We start from the raw sequence: 20456 nt of genomic DNA, 5'->3' as shown, positions 1-20456 counted from the left end.
TCACTGGCATTTATTAAACACCCACTGTATACAGAGAGCCTTCACTGGGCCGTGTCTCGAGCACTCTTTACTTCTTAGTTGCTGTCCCCCCTTCTCTCTCAAAGCCTTCAGAGCATGGACCCCTCGGACCTCTCTCCCTGTTGCTTGGTAATATCTGTGTATTTAGGGGACATCTGTGGGGCTGGCCATATGCCTGAGCACTAGGAGAGCCCATCTGTCCATGGTGGCCCTGAGTGAGTCTGTGTGGATGACTGGTGTGGCATCGTCTGGCTGTGTTGTCTTTGGGAACACTGGACGCATGCCTGTGGAGGCAGATATGGTCTGTGTAGAGGGCAGGTGGAGTATTACGGTGACTATCCTTCTCACCTGTAGTTCTCAAAGAGAGGCATGGTGGTCACTTTTCCCAAATAAGGATATTCCTAGAATGGAGTCGTTTCTTAATGATGTTGTTTCATCCTTTCGTTTTCCTCTTTGGGCACAGTGAGCCCCGCCTCTGCAACTCTGCTTCTGTCCTCCTTCCTTTTTCCAGCTCCAGCTAGTAGCTGGCTCCCTAGTGGTACCAGAAGCACAACTTCACTTTGGGTTTAGGAGTTTGGGGGAAAATGAACAATTGGTTTAGATGTTTTCTGGGGTGAGTGGAAATCCTGTCCATGTCATGTAGGGAAGGACATACAGGATCATTAAAGATATATTAGAATCAGATGAAGGGGAATAATCTCAGATTCAAAATTCTGGGATGTAAAAGCTCCGAAGTTCCCTTTTTATTACAGGCTACCCACCTTTCTGTTCTGAGACCCCTCAAGAGACATATAAGAAGGTGATGAACTGGAAAGAAACTTTGACTTTTCCTCCAGAAGTTCCTATTTCTGAGAAAGCCAAGGATCTAATTTTGAGGTATCAGAGAACATTTCCCCTGTCCCCCAGCCAGGCTTTTTGACATGAGTGAATCTATTTTTAAAAATTTTCATCATTTCCTGGGTCGGTTCCCCCTTCCTCTCATTTCTCCTTTTCTTTTTCTGAAGAGACTACTTGAGGTATGCTGAAAGGCCTCTGTCTTTTCCAGATTCTGCTGTGAATGGGAACATAGAATTGGAGCCCCTGGAGTTGAGGAAATCAAAAGTAATTCTTTTTTTGAAGGTGTTGACTGGGAACATATCAGGTATATCCGTATACAAAGTTTCAGGATAATTTCAGAAAGTCTGTAGTTTGCTTAATACTAATTTAGAAGCACCACTACTGGCAAGCCGAGTATGGGAAGAGAGCTTCTTAGAAATTCAGGGTCTTTTCCTGATTTTCATTCATGGCGAGGATTGGGAGTTGGGGCTTCCTGTCACCCGTGTGCCACGGGACACGTTGAAGCCAGCAGTCGTTTCCAAAGTGAAGTGAACTTTGGATTCCACGGTGAAAGTACCACCTAAGCATTGTGTTGCACTTGCTTTTACCAAGAACACACCAACTTCTCTAGTGTTAGGAGCCACCAGCAGGACTGTCCCTGCCCCTAGGGTGGAGGCTATCACTGGGAGACAGAGAAGGAAGAGAGGAGTGGAAGGATGGAGTGGGGAAGGGCGCAGAGGGGGAGTGGAGGGGAAGCGTGAAACTGTTGCGGACAGGGCTCGCAGAGAGCTGCCAGTGCTGCACAGACCTCCATCCTCAGCATTCATTGGTTGAGCAGAAGATGAAGTTGTCATCCACTTCATAATAGTGTTCTAATTCGCATGCTTGTGATTTCTACCTTTGCCTTTTAGCCACTCTACTCGTTGGCACTTCTGGTAGAAGAGGGGCAGAGCCCTACACGAGGGGGCATTTAGAGGTTCAGTTTCCCTTTTCAGCACACAGGGCAGGCTGTCAGGGAGAGTTTACTAACTTTGGATTTTAATTTCTTATTTTTCTTGTCTTTCTTTCTAGCTATAAATAATTGTTACATTTTTTTCATCATAGTTTTGTTTGGTTGTAGTCAGCTGGTGTGGTTGGTCAGTGGTCATAAGCTTTTCAAAGGAGATTAATGCTGCCTGCCAGTGGACAGTCTTCCCTTGTCAGACCAGGGGTCTTTTTTGGAGAAAGACTTGATTACTTGTGATCCATATGTTTACTAACCGTAGTAATTTTTTGGCATGTCTGTTCTTGGCAGAGAGAGGCCTGCTGCAATATCTATTGAAATCAAAAGCATTGATGATACCTCAAACTTCGATGAGTTTCCAGAATCTGATATTCTTAAGCCAACAGGTAATACTACCACTGCCTCAGGCTGCCTTATAAGTGCATTATTTCCCCCAAATTTGGGGGTGATGTTTACAAATCAGGGTAGAGAACATGGAGAGGAACTTCAGGTCTTCAGGCTCTTTGTAAGTATTTTTCCAGTGTTAATGCAGAGCAGCAGTGAGACCTTGTTGAATGGAAAGTAGTGAATACAAACGCCCTATATTTAGCCTGCTCAGCTGGGTGGGTGAACCACAAAGATATATTCTCTTGTTATTTATTAAATTAAAGGTTAGATAATCTGAAATGACAGAAATGAGAAAATAAAACTTTTAAAATATTGTGAAAAACATGAGGTTCAGAGAACATAGGCAGGCAAATGTAGAAAATTCGCAGAGTGAAAAATAACTCTTCCCAGATAGAAGCTGTGGTATGTTCTTCAGAATGTCATGTACTGAGTGTCAGTACTGAGTAGTCCATCAGGGTAGGGCAGTGAATCAATTCTCACATCTGTTTCTTTCCCAGTGGCAACAAGTAATCACCCTGACACTGACTACAAGAACAAAGACTGGGTCTTCATCAATTATACATACAAGCGCTTTGAGGGTCTGACTGCGCGGGGGGCAATACCTTCCTACATGAAAGCAGCAAAATAGTTTCCTTGAAATGGGATCCTAAATCGAGCAGTTCTTTGTACAACATCATGGTTTTCTTCTCACATAACTGTTTTGAAAGAGCTTCCAAGAAGTTTATGGAACCTACCAACGTGTCATGGTAAACTCCTGAAATGTGACAGTAAGTGGATTCTCTTCCATAATGCATCTGATGACCTGTAGAACAAAGACAACCATTTCTACTGCATCAGCCAGTAACGGCTATCCTGCTTCTTTAGAAGTATCATGAGCCAACTTGATGTTTTAAAAAAACTTGAGTTTTCCTAAGTTCATCAGAATGAAGGGGGAAAAACAGCCATCATCCAACATGGAGATTGTAACATATACTTACTGAGTATCAGCCAATTCCTGTGATTTTGTGACATGCTTGCTACCAAGCCCACCAAGTATTTTTTTTTCTTTACAGCTAAAAGTTCCATAGTACTAAGGAAATAAAGCAATAAAGAAAGCTTCAGTAGCCAGCATTCTGGCTGAAGGAAATGATCCACCGTTCTGAGTGGGTGATGGTGGTAGTTTCTCCCCAAACCTCAGCCTCGGGCAAGTAGCTTTTTATAGCCTCCATTCATGGTGCACTTTATTTATGGTACTAGGATAAAGACCCTCAGTCCATTTTGATTTATCTCCTTCTGCCCATCTGAAATACGCTGCTTTTCTGAGTGTTGATGGGAAGATACCAGCTTGATCCTTTGTTGCTCTTAGAAGGCCCCAAAAGCCACTGGGCATTGCCAAGGAGTCCCGGATCACATAGAAAATCCTCACTTTCTCTTCACGGCTGTATTAGAAAATCCCTTTGGATGTTGCCGTGGACTAGCAATACCCACAAATGCTGCCAAAAGGACCTCGGTTAATTCCTGGGAACACAGCAAGGAGAGCCCAGGCAGAAGCAGGAGGCCTAGAACCCTCTTGGCTAAGGTGCTGCTTCTGCTCCGTGTCCAGACCTCCCTGCAAGTGGTGAAGGAACAAGCCCAATACAAAGTGCAGAGCCAGCCTGCAAATCTGTGCGAAGTTCACGCCTCAATCTTTGGTGCAACTGTATTTGTATCCTCTTAGTATTTCTCCTCTCCCAACATTAAGTAACCATTTTGCCTTGGAATCATGATTACAGATTTTTCCTTTGCAGATGCCTTCCTGGGGGATGGTCCTCTTCACCCTAAAGGGTCACATGCAGGCCTGGGCTAACCAGGCCTCTCTGCTGTGGTGTTCTCAAGAGAGACCCTCTGAATTTTAGCACAAAGTGCCTTTTCTTTCACAGCTGCCACTGCCTTTAGAGGACTTTCGCTGCATCAGAAAAATGTGGAGGCTCCATATTAATGCATTATTACTTTTAAAAATTTTGATAACTCTTAAAGCATCATTTGCACCTATGTGGTAACTTTGCCTGTTGCAGAGTGTCGTAGCCAAGCCACAGCTGGGAGACTGCTTTCTGCCAGTCTTGAGGTTGTTAACATCAGCTATGAAAGGAAAGTATGTCCTAGCTTAGCCATTCAGAAAAGAAAAATGGACTATCAAAGTTACAGTAGTAAATGAAACTGCTTTGGGTTTTAATGTCTTAGAGGAAGAAAAAAGAATATTAGGGAAATATTAACTCTGGATGAAGGTAATGTGTTTCCCCTTATTCTTTCATTCATGGTTTGCTAGTGAAAAGGAAGTGAGATTCTTTTGTGTAACTTTGTAGCTTCTTTGGATTACCAAATAGTTGGGGTCTTGACCCCTATGTGGTTTGCAAGAGTGTGTGGTAAGCATGGCCAATGAGAGGTAATGGGAGGGTGGTAGGTAGTCTGTGTGTTGGGGAGTGGCAGGGGATAATTTGTTTTGGGGGGGGAATGCCCACATTTTAACTTTTAAATGTCTGAATAAACTGTGTGAAAACAATAGTATAAGTCTGTGGCTCGTAATTCAAAGAGCCAGAGTGCTGATGGCTTCACCCTTTTGTATGCATACCGTTAAACACTGAAGACCACCTTTAGGCAAAATGCTTTACCATCTCAGGGAAGATGGGACCTGCTTTTTTTTTTTTTTTTTTTTTGCGGTACACAGGCCTCTCACTGTCGTGGCCTCTCCCGTTGCGGAGCACAGGCTCCGGACGCGCAGGCTCAGCAGCCATGGCTCACGGGCCCAGCCGCTCCACAGCATGTGGGATCTTCCCGGCCTGGGGTACGAACCCGTGTCCCCTGCATCGGCAGGCGGACTCTCAACCACTGCGCCACCAGGGAAGCCCGGGACCTGCTTTTTTGTTCCCTGAGAACAAGTCTTCTGAACTGGAGTTCATGTAAAGAGACTATCTTCTGTTGGCCTCACGTCTGTGCTTTCACCTGGCTCAGTGTTACTGGGCAGTGGGCACTATTGCAGTAAGTGCAGTTAGGCCAAGGGGAGACCTGCCGACGAAAGTTCTGTCAACTGGTGGACCCTTTATACAACTGTTTGTTTGTAGGTCAGCCCTATTTTTTTTCAGCCTGGGGTTGACCAGGAATCTCACAAGCTCCCAGGATGGACTTCTCAGCTCCCTGTGTCCACCAGAGCAGGGCTCTCTGGATGTAGATTTAAGGAGTCTTATGGGTCCCACTTCTTAGCTCCTTCTCTGGGTCAGGAAAAGGACCCTCAGGCAAAGAGGAAGGGGCAAAGACCAACCAGGGCGGGAACTGCAGGCAAGAGGTTAGTTAAATGCAGCCTAACAATGTATTGTCTTTCCAAGGCTCATGAGTTTCAAGAAACATGTCGGGAACCATTGGCTCAGTGTTGGTCCTATTCACAGATAATTCTCTGACCTGTCTCTTAGGAGAAGTTAGAAAATAATAGAACTTGAACTGTACTGCATACTAAAATGAAACTGAATGCTGATGTCATTCAGACTCCTTGATTCAGGAGTACATCAGAATTTTCTTCAGTACCTATTTAAGAATTTCAAGAGTAAGAGGGGAATCCTTTGGGATTAATGGTCAGGCTGTGAATAGCAGATTGCTAATTTTAACACTCATCTGTATAGTGTAGGAATCCTCTGCCATTGATTGCTGCTACTATTTCTCTGAATCATTTATTTCCTTGGAAAGCAAATTTCCTGGATCACTGTCTCCTGTTTACTCTCTCCTGGGCCTCTGTGTGTAACCCAAACGGTGTTTTGAATTGAATGCAAAAGGATTCAGTGAATGGTATTTTCCTTTCCTAGTTAGTTAGCAACCATCTCCCTGGAATGATCTGTCAAAACCAACACTGACTTAAAAACAAGCCTCCACACTGCTCTTTAGGCATATTTTCAGAGAAAAACATCTTGCCCACATAATACTTAAGCATTCATAAAATACAGAGCTCAATCCCAGGTACACTGGGGATGCAATAGGGAAGCCCACTGTGGTTCTGAACCACAGATCAGTTTGAGGAGAGAATTCCCAGCCACAAAGTTGGCTTAACAGAATTGCAGCATCAACTATAAAGTTATTAGTATGTTAGTGTTGCTGTAACAGTACTATTAAGCCAACACTGAGTTGTTGGGAAGGTTGAGGAAGCTTCCCAGAGGTGTTTGGCAGAGGGGAAGGTGAGCAGTGCAGGATTTGGGAGGCTGGTAGGTACGGTCCTGTACTGTGACAGAGGCGTGGAGCTATGAGTAAGTATTGCTTCCTGAAAAACTCACTTTCGTTACTTCATTTCCCTCTCACTTCAGTCTGGTTTCTTCCCCTTGTGTGAAACACGTTAGTATTAATTATCCCATGTGCAAAACGTGCTGGTACTAATTTTTATAATCATTCCTCTGTTCACTGGCGTCCTAACTGCCACATCCACTGGCTTCTCTTCAGCCCTTATCTACCTGACCACCCAGCTGCACTCACACTGTTCAGTTAAAACAAAAAACTCTGCTCCCACCTCTCCGACTTCCTTCTTGGTAGTTCCTCTGCCACTGCCCAAATGCTGGTGCTCCTCAGAGCAATGCCTTTGCCTTTTTTTCACTCGTGTGATCTCCCCCATACTGTGGCTTCAGCTGCCGTTTTTGTGGTGAGATCTTCAAAATGACCATCCTGCCTGGATCCCTCCCCGGAACTCTAGATCCCATGTAGCCGAGTGCCTATTAGAAGTTGCCACCTGGAAGGCCTCTTACAGGTGCCAACTGTCCTTACGGAGCTCCTCTTGCCTCCACAGCCTTTTTTCTAGCTCATTCTACCTACTGTCCAAGCCAGAAATTCTTACATGATTCCCATCAGTAAACATATAATTCTGGGGCATGATTGTCCATCCTACCAGTGTCTTCATCATTCCTTGCTGAGTCCATTGTGGTCTCTTAGCTGACCTTTGTCCCTGGTCCTTCCCCTTTCAAGTCTGTTGTCCTCTCTGCTGCCAAAGAAACTCTCTTAAATTTCAAGTCTGATCATGTTATTCTCCTGCATAAAATCCTTCAAGCTCCTGAGAGCTTATATAATGAGACCAAACACCTTTGTCTGAGGTATAAGGGCCCTTCCTTACTCTGGCCTATCTATCTCTGCATTACTATCCTCCCCTGCCCCCATCATCCTCTTCCCTGATGACAATAAGCAACTATTTCACCTTTGCATCTTTGCTTATATAGTTGAGTTGGCCTGGAATACTTCCTTTTGGATTCATGAATCCAAAACAACTAGTATTTGTCTTTTACAGTTTGGTTCATGTGTCATGTATAGAACCCTCTTGTGAACTCTAATTTTCATAGTAAAAACTGGCTACTCCATCCTTATGCGCTTCCTGAGTGACCTGGACTATTTATGGATCTGTCTTTGTGCAATTGTAAGAGCCCTCTGAAGGGAAGAACTGTGTCCTAGTCAGCATGTCCCTGTGACCAAGCAGCGCTTGGCACTGAACATACTCAGTGGGCCATGCCTTCAGAGCATGTTCTTAACCTCTGTGCTGACAAAGGAAGGCCTGCCAGGGAGGCCCTGGCTTGCTTCAACACCCCTTCAAGTTGTCAGTGTCACCAGTAAGCTCTCAGGCCAACTGTGCTGAGGGGAGTTCGGGAGGCACCTGACTAGAAGAGGGCCGAATCAGAGAGCAGAGGATGAGCAAGGTGCCCCACAGCAGTGTTTCCCAGGGACCTGCCTGGACCCTGCCCTACCTTCTTAGCTGCCTTTCATGCCTGCCATGCTTCCTCACTTGCTTGAAACCAAAAGTAGAACATAGAAGTTTGTGAGTCATCTTACCTTTCAAATTTACGTTTGGTTTTGTGGGGTACTACTTGGTTGGATTTGAGTGTTCAAGGGGTCTTGAATGCAAGTTAACCAGAAACTCAAGAGAGCAGACCATTATGGCTCTGGAACCTGTGAATTATAAGAAATAGCAGGGTGGAAAAAGCACATACAGGCTCCAGGCCAGCTGCATCCCCGCTGGCTGCTGTAGGAAAGAGCCTCTCCTGGGCAGTCCGCATGCTGCTACTCTCCGTCCCCTTTAACATCTTGAGTTCCAATATTATTTTCTGCTAAAAAACAACAACAACATGGACACGAATAATAACATTTTATTATAGAAAAAGCATCCCAAATATAGGATTTCGTAAACACTGGTAGGTGAACAAGTGCAACTTTAAAAGTAAATACAAAGTAAAGAGGCAAAACCTACAAGCATTTTGCCTTTAAGAGAAAATGAAATGTTCTCCTGCAGAGGTGATCCTACCCAGAGCACGGATGTGGCTCCATCTCCCATAAAGGTATCAGGTTTGCTTTCTGAACTATGCCCAGTTTAACAATTTCAAAATGATGGCAAGAAGTGGCACTGAATAAGTCACTAACTGATTCTTAACTTTCTATTGACTATTACTCGATAAAGGCTTCCCATCACACTTTGACAATTTAAAGCCTGTGCTCTGATTGTTTTTACTTTACAGAAGGACCTGCTGGAACACTATCCATCCTTTCTGGGCTTATGCCACAGTATTTTCATAGACCTGTATACATTAGGTATCACACGGAATTTAGTTCAAAATAATACTGGCTACTGCATATCATGCAATAAATCCAGCTACTTTCTAGCTTCTTTACCTTTTTTTTACTGTCATCCTTTTAATACCTTTTCTCCACTTTGGAGAAACCATTAAGTAATATCAGACACATTTTAACACTGTCTCCTTTCCTGCTCCCAATTCCTTAATGGCAAATGTTTCCTAATCAACAATACATGATATGATGCAGACACAAACTCAGATCCTAAACCTCAAATTCAGGTTTATCTTGGCCTGCTGAGATAGATACCTCTGAATAAGACAGTCTGGGTAAAAACATTTTCTGATGAAAATGTTTCTGTATAATCAGCCTGGCTTACTTATTTAGGCACTTAGGAAAAAACCACCAAACCTGAGTTTCACCTTTTTAATTAGAAATACCTGTTGCCCGGCTGGCCAGTAACTGACTCTGAAGGGAATGACTGCAACCCAGCTCTTGTTCCTGCGAGAACTGCGAGGTCCTGCCACCACGGGATGTCCTGGCCCTGGGAACAGAGCTGCTGTGGCTGAAAGGAGCCACCAAATTACAGTGATGCTGCGCTCCAGGCTGGAAGGGCGTGGAGTACAGAAGAAATGTCCTCTCCACCAGAGGGAACCTGTGGGCCCAGTTTTTCCCTCCGTCACCACCACCTGGCAACACTGGCAGATTTACTTCCACAGATCTCCAGCTCACTCGAACCCTAAGGGTTGGGGCCGAAAGCACGTTAACCCAATTTTGGGGGAAAAAAAGACCTGGTTTTTGAAAGTCAGAGGAAATTAATCATTTACATAGAACAAAGTGTTAAGTACATGCCACACTTTCATACCTAGCTTTTTACCTAAGCAATGACTAATAAGTTTTAGAGTGTTAGTGGAGACATGTCTACCCTTAAATGTTATATTAAGCTATAAAACAGAAATTATACATACTTATTATAGTCTACACAAAAGTTAAATTTCCTTTGTGATGGCATGGAAGTCAACCACAAAGTGTAAAGGAAGCACCATTAAACAATTATCCTGGCTGGTCATGGGTATGAATGTAGTACCAGTAAGGTCAAAGCCAAACCTGACTTCAAACAGCCAATTCTTTTCACAGGAATAAAACTACCCCTGGCTACAAAATAACGTTAACCCTAAACATTAACCCTGGCCATCAGCCTTACAAATAGATGCCAGTGATAATCAGAATAACTCTGTAGCTGGGGTACGGCTCGGTTTAACCCCTTACTACTAATTTTTCTGAATAAGGAACACAGCGTTGATGTCCCCTGTGACACTGGCCCTGGTCACATGCACAGAGAATACACACCTTAAGAACACTCTTGTTCTTCAAGCCTGGAAAGAGTAGCTGTCAACACCCAATCTGACTTTACCTTTGGAGAATTCTGACTAGGGTGGTCATAAAATGGCATCAAGTAGCTTGCCCTATAGTATCTTGTGGAAATGGAATTTAAGAAAACCAGTCCTGTTCTTAGAGAACTTGAAGGAAACTATGTGTCTCTTTGTACATGCTCAGGGTAGGTGATTGGAAGGCCAACCTCTACCATAAAATGGGAAAGATCTCAAGACACATCTGACTCTAGAATCTAAATTTAGCTCTACTGTTAACAGCCATGGAGACATCAGGGGAGGTGGTTACAGTACCCAGAGGAGTGATCTGGGTCGTCACACACCATGTACTGTTAACCCAGAGCTGACAGATCAATCAAAATGACTAGGCTTAATTTCCCTTCAACTCATCCTTCCTTTGGAGGTGACATTAGTATGGTTTTCTTACCCAGTGTGAGCAGCTGACAGGCTATTTCAAAAATTAAAATATCCTGATACCTAAAAATATTCCATAGTATGAAAAGAATATACAATGAAAAACCCTGCACTGAGACAAAGTCTAGGCAGGTGACGTTTTCCCACCCAGATTCACCCCCAGTCCTACCCACCGAGCTCTTACTAGTCTTTCTACTGAGAAACTGAGCACTTCTAAGAAATCACTGCCCTCATCTTGAAAGCCTTTTAAGCCATATCTAAGGTCTCCTAGCCACCCCCACAGCATGCTGGCCTAGGGTGAAGACCTATGGCTTCACACCAGATTCCAAGCCAGGATAATCAAAGTGTGAATTTCACTCCAAATAAATAATTTGTTTAGAGTCAAAAACCTTGAGGCTGAAAAGGTTTCATAAACATTGTTATACATTATCCTTCCTGTCAAAGAATCTGTGAGGTTTTGGATTGTTCATTGCAATAATGAAAAAAAAAAAAAAAACTGAACTGAAGCTCCTAAGAATTTCCTTTGGACATTTTGAATGAGAGCCTATTTCTTCCCAGATGCAACCTGGGCACAGAGGCCACCAGGATGGTATCTTCACTAACCTCTAATGGGCATCCAATTAGTGCCTGCTTGTAGAAGATATTGTCTCCTTCTAAGTTTGGTCCCTTTGCTGCTAAGTAATTTGCCTAGTAGAAAACCAAATAAACAAAAGCCAAGAACAGAGTGTAAAGGACGAGAACTGCTTTGCTGAATATGAGGCAATAGGAGTCTTGACCTCCTTTCCTGCCTTTGCAGTTATGCAAAGACTCGGTGAACAGCACCAGACCCCAAATTTTCAAGTTACCAGGGCTGCTGCAAAGTTGGTAGCTTAATTACCAGTGAGTGCCTTTTCATCTCCTGCCGGAGGCACAGACTTACTGAAAAGGACACATGTTAATTATGGCAGAAAAGGGAAGGATGGGGGAGAAGCATGTCTCCTACTTAGTGTGAGACAAACCATGGGGAGGATTGGCTGTGGGCATCCCAGACAGAGAAAAGGCCGGCAGAGGGGCCCACAGCTGCCCCTAATCCTGAAAGTCGTTAGAAGCCATCTGAGAAAGTGGGGCATTTAGCCGGTCAAGTTCATCCACTTGGGGCGGGTGGTGCATTAGTATCTCTTGGTCCTCCAAGACATCTTCTCCAGCAGCTACCAGATTAGTGAGGGATTTGCTTCGAACACACTGGAAATCCACATGGCGACTCTTTCCTTCTTCTTTTTCCCATGACATCTGGATAAAGGGGCGCTGCACGTAATTATAGATCACTTCAGACCGGCCACCAGGTCTCCTCTTAATTTTTTCTTTACAGGTAGGATAACCTGAAACGGGAAAAAAGCCATCATGACCCCAGCAAATTGCTCACTCTGGTTTCCATACTTCCTTCTTCCTAACCACATGAATTTCCTCCCAAATCCCAAGACTATGTGAAAACTACAGGGAAGTGACCACGTTCTCTGAGGCCCAGCCACCTACATGCTTGCTTCTCTCCTGCTCAGGTTAGTAGGTTTTGTCCTTAGAAGGGAAGTAACAAAAATTGTATCCCCCTTCTAATGGAAGAGGGAGAAGCCTCCTACTAATTTCAGAAGTCTTTATTTTACTGGCTTCAATACTATAGAACAAAAATCCTACTGGGGCATGGTTACTCTAGTCCTCTAATTCTATTGCTTAGAGGGCAACCTGTATGAGAAGTAGTCAAGGAAATGCGAAATGTTTAAGCCTAAAGAAAAAACTGGGATGCTGCCTAAAATATCTGAAAGTCTGTCACAGGGATATGGGAGAAATCTTATGCAGAGCATATATCTTCACAGGCTAGAACTAGAAGGACGACAGAAGAGGGAGGAGGTTATCTATTATATATGTGGAAGAATATTCTCATGGTAGGACAGTTTGATGGGCTGCTGTGGGAAATGGAGTGATCCCTGTCACTCTGTCCCTGTGGTTTCCAAAGAGATAAAGGAGGACACAGTAGAAAGAGGTTTAGCAGATGATCTCAAAAATCTCTTCCAACGTTAAGTTCCAACCTAAGTTGGACACAACAACGGGTTCTGTGAGCAATATTGAGACAGCTAGAGTAGCCAAACACAAGAGTCAAAGACCCATGGAGGGGAGACCAGAATGGCTTCAGCACTCTCTGGGAATCAGTCTCCAATACCCTTCCATGGAGACCACAGGTTGGGAGCCATTGCTCAAATCATTTAAAGCAGTTTTGTCAATATATCCAGACACTCCCCAAAGGTATGTAGTGGAATAAAATGAGTCTCCAAGTTATAGTTTTCAGAAGGACCCTTCCAGATCCCAGAAAGATCCTCACCAAGATTGTTGGCTAAACAGCTGGCCCTCCCACTTGGTGAACCCACAAGCCCTGCTACATTTACCCCCCCAGGGCCTAGTCCTCACTGCTCTTTACCCTGAGGCAGTAAACTGGGACTTATTCCTACAGCTGCTTTAAAGCATTTTCAACTGGAAATAAAATGACAAGGAAATGTAAGGGCAAACTAAAACAAAAATAGGAATCTTTGAACTTGGGTAGGAATGTAGTTTCCATGTGTGTCTATTCTCTAGGCCCTCGGAAGCCAGGTTTTAAGGACAAAAGCTGTGGCCATAAGATCCAACCTATTCCAAGAGCCATGCAAGCTGAATATTGACGGGGATGTTCTTTACCTTCAATTCCAATGCGAATGTTTTTCAGGCCCCGTTCCTTTAACACTGTTTTAGCGACATCCCGATTCTCAATATATTTGAAAAATCTATAGAGCTTAGAGCTATAAAGAACTGGGGGAAAAAAAATCTGGGGTTAGTCACGGAGTGAATACCTCTGTAAGAGGAAGGAGATGAGCTAACAGACTCAGACTAATGACCTGAGCCCTGATGCCAAAAAGTCCATATGGATCACAGATTAAATGTTAAATAATAAATCAACCATAAGAAAGAAACCATACAAGAAATTTTTATAGTCTCAGGGTAGGAAAGACCTTTCTGGATATGACATAAAACCTAGAAGTCATAAAAGAAAAACTGATACAGTTGATTACATAAAAAAAAATCTCTACTTATCCAAAAACACCAAACAAAGCTAAGAAGACAACCAACTGGGAAAAATATTTGCAACTCATATTACAAAGGGCTAATTTCCTTGATATCTATAAAGAGTGGTCACAAATAGAGAGATTTTACAAATCATTAAGGAAAAGACTAACAATCCAATTTTGTAATGGGCAAAAGGCATGATTACAGTTAACAGAAAAGGAAATGAAAATGGCTCTTAAAAAGATGTTCAATCTCATTCATGAAGTGAGAAATGCAAATTAAAACTCAAGTGAGATGCTGTTTTTCACCTATCAGAGTGGCAAAGATAAAAGTTCAGTGAAACTGTGTCTTGGTGAGCATATGGGAAACAAACCCATCATATATTGTCTTGTAAGTATAAACTGGCTCAACCTTTATGAAAGAGAATTTGGCAAATTTTATCAAAATCATAAAAGCACAAAGCTTTTGACACAGAAATTTCATTTCTAGGAATATTATTCTATAGAGACATACATGTGTGAAAGACTTTGTTTAAAAAGATATTCACTGCAGCATTATTTATAATTTATAGTTTAAATGGTCATCAAAAGGGCTGGTTAAATCAATTATAGCACAATCATGCAATGGAATACTATTCAGCCATAAAAAAGATTGTGGAAGCTTTTAATGTAAGACATGATATAGAACAGTCTCTACAATATGGTATCATTTGGGAAAAGAACATGTAATTGCTTATGTATGTGCACTGAATAAATCTGGAAGAATATAAAAGAAACTGAGGAGGAAAACTGGGTAGATGAGGCAGGGTGGGAATAAGACTTTTCAATGTATATCCTTTTGTATTTTCTGAATTTTGAATTACTACCAATTCAAAAGGATTTAAAGTGAAACAAATGGAGAGAAGAATGACACCACCACTTAATGTGCTGCCGCAGTACTGACACAGCACCAGACACCAGAGGCAGACATGGGAAGTATAACGATGTTCCCCGTGCTCCCCAGCAGGAAAGACCCTCATCCAGGTGAGTGTGCTCATCACCGGCTCAACAGCGACAGTCACACTGGTTCTAGGATTTAGCTGCCACTCTGGGCAGCACATTTCTTGCTGGAAACAGGTACATCATGCAAGGGGCTCCTACTTTGGGAATACTCCTCCCCCATGGGTGGGGGGTGGTCTTCATCCCAGTCCACAGAATCCTCATCCGTCAGCACGACAATGTGGCATTCTCGCTCCCCTTTCTTGGCACAGCCCACCATGATGGGCAGGATCAGCTCTTCGAGGTAGTGATCAAACTGCTTGTGAGCACCGTCATTAGACAGTTCATGCAGTAAAGCACCTGGGAGACAAAAGGCAAGTGAACATCCTCTCTGCTCAAATGCAGGTATTACTGGAGTGAAAAGACTATGAGGTAACAGCTTTTATCATTGATAAGTTCCAGAGAAGTGGCCCATTTAAAGGCAGGGTATGTCTCCTACTCCAAGGCTATAATGTTAGATATTTTTCACATTCTACCAATCTCCTCCTGTTTAATAAACCCTGAGCATTCTGATCAACTGACATGCAATGTCAGTCTTGACATGTCTTGCCATGCAATGTCAGAACATAAACATTAATTCTACAAGAGACAGAACCATCATTTGGGGATGAGTCTTTATAGTACCTCTTCTGAAGATGCTCTGGACCACGACTTCATAGAGTACCACAGAAGAGGAATGATCTCAAGTTTGGCGACACCAAGGGACTTGCTCTAAGTGTGTACTAGACTCAGTAGAGACACCACACATCTAGAGAACTTCATGGAATATGCAGGGAAATGTACCATGAACTTCAAAGAATTTTAAAATCATTTCAGGAAGCCTAGGTAATGATAAGTGCATGGAGTTTATATTCGGACAATCAGTTCTAATCCCAGCTTTAATGTTTAGAGCTTTGAACAAGCTAGTTTCTCCATCTTCTCATTTGGTAAGTGAGATTATTACCTATCTTTCACGGGTTAATTGTGAAACTTATGCAAGTTCACATATATAAAGCACTTAAACACTAAGTTAATAATGATAAACTGTAAGAAGAACCCAGCCAATTTATGTTGTGTGACTTTATTAGTGAACCTTCCCTCATATCTGAGATCAGTATCCTTATTTGTTAAAGAGTTGAGACGCCAAGGTCCCAAGAGGGGAAGCAATTAGCTTGGTGACTCACAGGGTCAAGCTAGACTTAGAACCCACTACATGTTCTCTTGTTTACTCCACTTCTCACAGAGCTTTGAAACAAGAGAGGGAATGGTTTAGTACCACGTCTCTGCCTCTACAGATGATTTTCAACCCACACTTGAAACGCTTTCTGTTTAGTAATTAAAAATGTCAATTCCAAGCACACTCAAAGTTCAGCTGCTCAAACGCAGCTGGCAGCTTCTCCTGTACTTACTCAGATCTTGACATCGGATAGTGTTGAAGTCAAAGTTAATACAGAGATAATCGCAAGTATCTCTAAGGTCTGGGATAGAGATGCCATCAGGACAATTGATGATACCAGTTTTGTAATAATCCTATAAATTAGGAAGAAGAAATGTAGGCAAAGAACAACATGAAAAATTCCCTCTTCAACCCCCTACTCATTCCTGGTTCTATTAAAGTGGTGGGTTACTAGAACTATCACCAAGTTGGTGATTCATTAGATAGCAAAGTGGCTCCTGGCCATCTTGACATGTTTAATCACAACTTGATACCTGACTGAGCTCACACAAGCAAGAAGGACTTAAGAATTATAAAAACAGAAAATAAAGTGGGAAAGGCAATAACTAGAAATGAGAAACCCTGAAGTCAGAACACAGTCTGATGGAACTCTCAAGGCTTCTGACCATGCACGCCCCCAGGGAAGATGATGTAACAAGAAGGCCACTACACACCAGCACCGTTCGAAATACAGTTGCACTGATTCCTTCGGCAATCTCATACTCGCCCTTCTCATTGGGCCGTGTGAAGTTGTACTCTCTTCCTGGTCCAAACATCCTGAAAGATACCCAGGCAACAATGTTACCCGCTGCAGCAGGATTCTTCACAGATGAGACTTCTCCCTTCTTCACCTCATTCTGGAAGACTCCGTTCCACTCTTTCAGTGTAAGTTAAAAACACAGCACTAGGACTCAACCCCTATACAACACACTCAAGTCTCAGGAAACTCCCTTCAGATAGGAAAAGAAGGCAGCAATTGCTTTCAGTGTTTGAGTGCAAGGAGGAACAAAGCAGCAAGCCCTCACAGTTCACCGTAGTGAACTTCTGTGACAGCAAAGAAAGTAGAACAGCACCTGGAGAGGTGGCCCTTGGAAAGCGTCTGGAGTGTGTCAGTCGCCTCTCACGCCCTCCGCAGCACCCAGGAACCTGCCCACGCACTGGCAGCTCAGGAAGATAGTGTCTCCTCCTCCTCACCCATCAACATGTACCTATCCAGCACACCATCCTTGATATTTCTGAGTTTTGCTTTTCAATATCTAATCTGATAGATGAATCTGTATTAGTAGGTGCAGATGTTACTGCTTTCCCTTTCCTGGTAGATTTTAATGGTGTAACTCTGGAAAAAATGCCCTTCCTCAATCCAAGGAGTAACTAATGACGGGAATTTCAGGTCAAGTAGAAAAGGAGGGTAGGTATTAGGATCATCAGCAATTTGACATATTTCAGAGAGGCAGGCCTGCTCTGGGCATGAATTCAGAGCTCACGAGGGCACAGGGAGGAAGTCTTGCTTTTATATTCATCTTTTCCCATCCTTCCTCTCTCTCTCAGATCCCCTCCAGTAAAACTGGCCCCATGACTTCTACTACTCCTGCTGCACATCTCTGTAGGAGCTGTGGATGGAGAAGCCAGGACAGGGCAGGTGCTGGTATCTTCAGCTGGCCCACTGGGGACTCACTGCCTTTTCCTTCCTTAACCTGTTGGGAAGCCCTGCTGTCCAACTGTTCAAAACTGTTATCCTCCACCCTGAACTGGCTGTTTTCCAAGGTCTGAAAAAGACTCAAGTGTTTCCAAATCACTACACCATACATAAGAAATCCATTTAGATAAAAGTTGTCTTCAAAGGATGCTGACATTTTTCTGGAATGTTCTGGTTGAAGTGTAGCCGAGACAGCTATGAATCAAAATAGTGAACAACATGCCATAAATATAATCCCCCCTCAGAGTCATTCATCCAGTAGTGGCATGGATCTGCATTAATCCATTCTCAGCTTCTTAGTTTGTCCCCCTTGTGACCAGTGGCCCACATGTGTAAGCTCACTGGCCAGGCTTATGAATACTTTACGTAGCCACAGGACAGAACAAACCTAAGAAACTCAGAATTCATGACCTCGGCTGACTCAGCTGATGAACCATGTAGATAAAGGGGTCTATTACCCAGAAAATGCTTGCTTTGCTTTTCTTGAGCGCTACTTTTGGAGGCAACCTACTTCAGACAGACAGCCTACCCTGAGGAGTGCCTTTCTGGAAGGAAGGGCCTGGGGGGAAATGGTGGCGATACCAAGACTGAGGACATGAAGTCAAGTCTGATACAGGGCCAATTTAGAAAATGTTTTAATCTTCTATCTTAATCTTAATTCAGATGTTTAAGAAATATATAGGTTTGGCTCTGGTTAAATGGTTCATCATGAATTTGTATGTATATGTTTAAGTACACACATATTTGAACAGCTAGAGTCCACTCAGCCTAAAATTCAGCAAGTTAGTGTCGTCCATTCTGGTTTCTAATTCAGTTCAAATTAGTTCAAAGTCGGAGTGAGGTTAGATCCACTTTCAAGTACTAGATGAAATCCTCAAAAGCCAAATGTTTGTGTGTGTATACACTCAAATTATTTTACTCTTATCCCAATCTGCTCTTCATGTTAAGGTCTACTGTTGGCCAGAAAGAGATCTCCTAACTCCCAGCCCAGGCTCTAAAAGTACTTCCTGGACAGCGCTCCTCCTCAGTAGACTCCTTCCATTCCTAAACTCTAACCCTAAAAAGCTGGAGGCAGGAGATGGTGAGGGAGGGTAAGATTATAGTCTGAATGAAGCAACACAGAGGAAGGAACACGAAGAATTAAGAGAGCAATCGTCAAACAAAACAGCCAGATACAAAGATCCAGTTTCAGAAAACTTGAATAGTAGTGGAGGCATTAGAAATTGACACCATTTGGACCTTTTTGCACTCCCTTTTGTAGGGGGGGTTATTTCACTATACTGGCTTTGTAAATGAAAGTACCCACCCCCCAAAATCACCAACACATATAAGGTTTTTATGTCCTCTGTCTCGCAAAAGTATGAAGGTAGAATAAGCAATGAAATGTTTTTATTCTCAAATCTAATGCAAGGCAAACAGCAGGTATTTCTATTCACAGAGAACAGAGTGAATTTGGAAGGAAATTATCAATTACCTTCCCAACATGGTATCCGGATGAGCAGTGAAAATTTGTGGATTGACAACAAAACGTGTGCCATCTACGAGAAGTGTCACTTTCTCTGGTGCCTGAGAATGAACGTTACTGCCAAAGCCCACAGTGCTGTTTCCAAATCGTTCTGGAGCGATGAAGGGTTCATGGTTCCGTTTATTCCCACTTTGGAAGCAAGAGCCTTTGATGTCTTCAGGAAGTGGCATCATGTGAGGGAACTGAGGATTTGCTGGCTGAGAGGCAGAGTCAAGTGGAAGGTCTAAAAGATCACACAAACAAACCAAAATAACTCCACAGCAGAAAGCCCTGGGGAAAAATAAACCTCTTCCTCTTAAAAAAAAACAAGAACAAAAACCATGACACAAACAAAAAAACCCAAACTTTAAGTATCCTTATGCAAAAACTCTTGCCTAAAACACGTAAAGAAAAAACACAAACTAGAGACTCATACTGGATCCCCCTGAACTTTTCCTTCTCTGTGTGTGTGTGTGTGTGCACGCGCGCGCGCGCTGGGGAGGAGAGAATCAAGGCAATAATGCCTACACTTTAAAATAGAACGGTTGAACAATTTTAAAGTAAACTACACACATGGTTAAAAATAATTAAACACTAGAGAAGCATTTCTGTGGAAAACAAGCAATCCTCTGCCATACTGCTTAACCTTCCCTAGTCTTGTTTCACAGAGGCATCGCTTTATTTCCGTTTTCACTTCTATCTCTAAATAACACTCATATTTCCTGTGTTTTATTTAAGGAACTTGATAACTCTGTTAGCCAAAACTATTTGTTTTTCACATTCTTAGAAAACGTTTCTAAATGTTATTTTCCAGAAAGGATAGTGATAGTCTCTAATTGTCACTTTTCCTAGAAATTCACTGAAAAATGCATTTTCACTACGCATAGGAGAATCCTAACATTACCAACACCGTTTTTTGAACAGGCAGGTCTTGCTCTCAACAGAAAAGTTCCAGTGCAGATGGTCTTGGATTAGGATTCATTCATGGAATCTGAGTTTTTGTCCTAGTATCACCAAAGAGCCATTTTCTTTAAGTAATTTATTTGATTTTTCTAAACCTGATTCATCATCTGTAAAATGAAAATAACATTCACTCCACCTACCTCACAGGATTGGTTTGACTATCAACTGGAAGTATGTGAGAGCACTTAAAAATGTATTAATACCACATCATGTAAACAGGCTTAAAACTAAATACCTGAAATCTGGATGTACACAGAAGAGAATCAGGGAAAAGTATTTTCAAAAGGATTACCAGAAGATTCTTTATTTTAAATTGATGTTTGCTGTTTTTATTATATAGCTGTACTTTTTTTTAGAAGATTCTTTTAAATAGGGGGTTCTCCTAAAATATTAAAATAATGTTTTTTTATTTAATGAAAAATTTCAAAT

General features: G+C 42.6%; 2 protein-coding genes across 6 annotated transcripts in view; one reads left to right on the top strand and one right to left on the bottom strand.

Moving 5' to 3' along the window:
• Positions 1-3248, top strand: part of STK38 (serine/threonine kinase 38) — a 40483-nt gene extending 37235 nt beyond the window's left edge. For both annotated transcript variants that reach the window (XM_081247734.1, XM_081247733.1), the window contains exons 11-14: positions 771-894; positions 1064-1159; positions 2129-2223; positions 2722-3248. In XM_081247734.1, the coding sequence (XP_081103860.1) occupies positions 771-894; positions 1064-1159; positions 2129-2223; positions 2722-2852 (446 nt within the window). In that variant the 3' untranslated portion in view covers positions 2853-3248. The remainder of the gene's footprint in view (positions 1-770; positions 895-1063; positions 1160-2128; positions 2224-2721) is intronic.
• A 5074-nt stretch (positions 3249-8322) lies between these two features.
• Positions 8323-20456, bottom strand: part of KCTD20 (potassium channel tetramerization domain containing 20) — a 29528-nt gene continuing 17394 nt past the window's right edge. For 3 of the 4 annotated variants that reach the window (XM_081245337.1, XM_081245338.1, XM_081245339.1), the window contains exons 3-8: positions 19035-19308; positions 16539-16641; positions 16058-16178; positions 14772-14969; positions 13267-13377; positions 8323-11924 (exon numbers count right to left, since the gene is read on the bottom strand). In XM_081245337.1, the coding sequence (XP_081101463.1) occupies positions 11632-11924; positions 13267-13377; positions 14772-14969; positions 16058-16178; positions 16539-16641; positions 19035-19308 (1100 nt within the window). In that variant the 3' untranslated portion in view covers positions 8323-11631. The remainder of the gene's footprint in view (positions 11925-13266; positions 13378-14771; positions 14970-16057; positions 16179-16538; positions 16642-19034; positions 19309-20456) is intronic. The other variant, XM_081245340.1, reaches the window with a different exon arrangement.

The sequence above is a fragment of the Mesoplodon bidens genome (genome assembly GCF_964165515.1).
Source record: "Mesoplodon bidens genome assembly, chromosome: 10".
In the NCBI taxonomy this organism is placed as follows: Eukaryota; Metazoa; Chordata; class Mammalia; order Artiodactyla; family Ziphiidae; genus Mesoplodon; species Mesoplodon bidens.
This window is presented reverse-complemented; position numbering and strand designations above follow the sequence as displayed.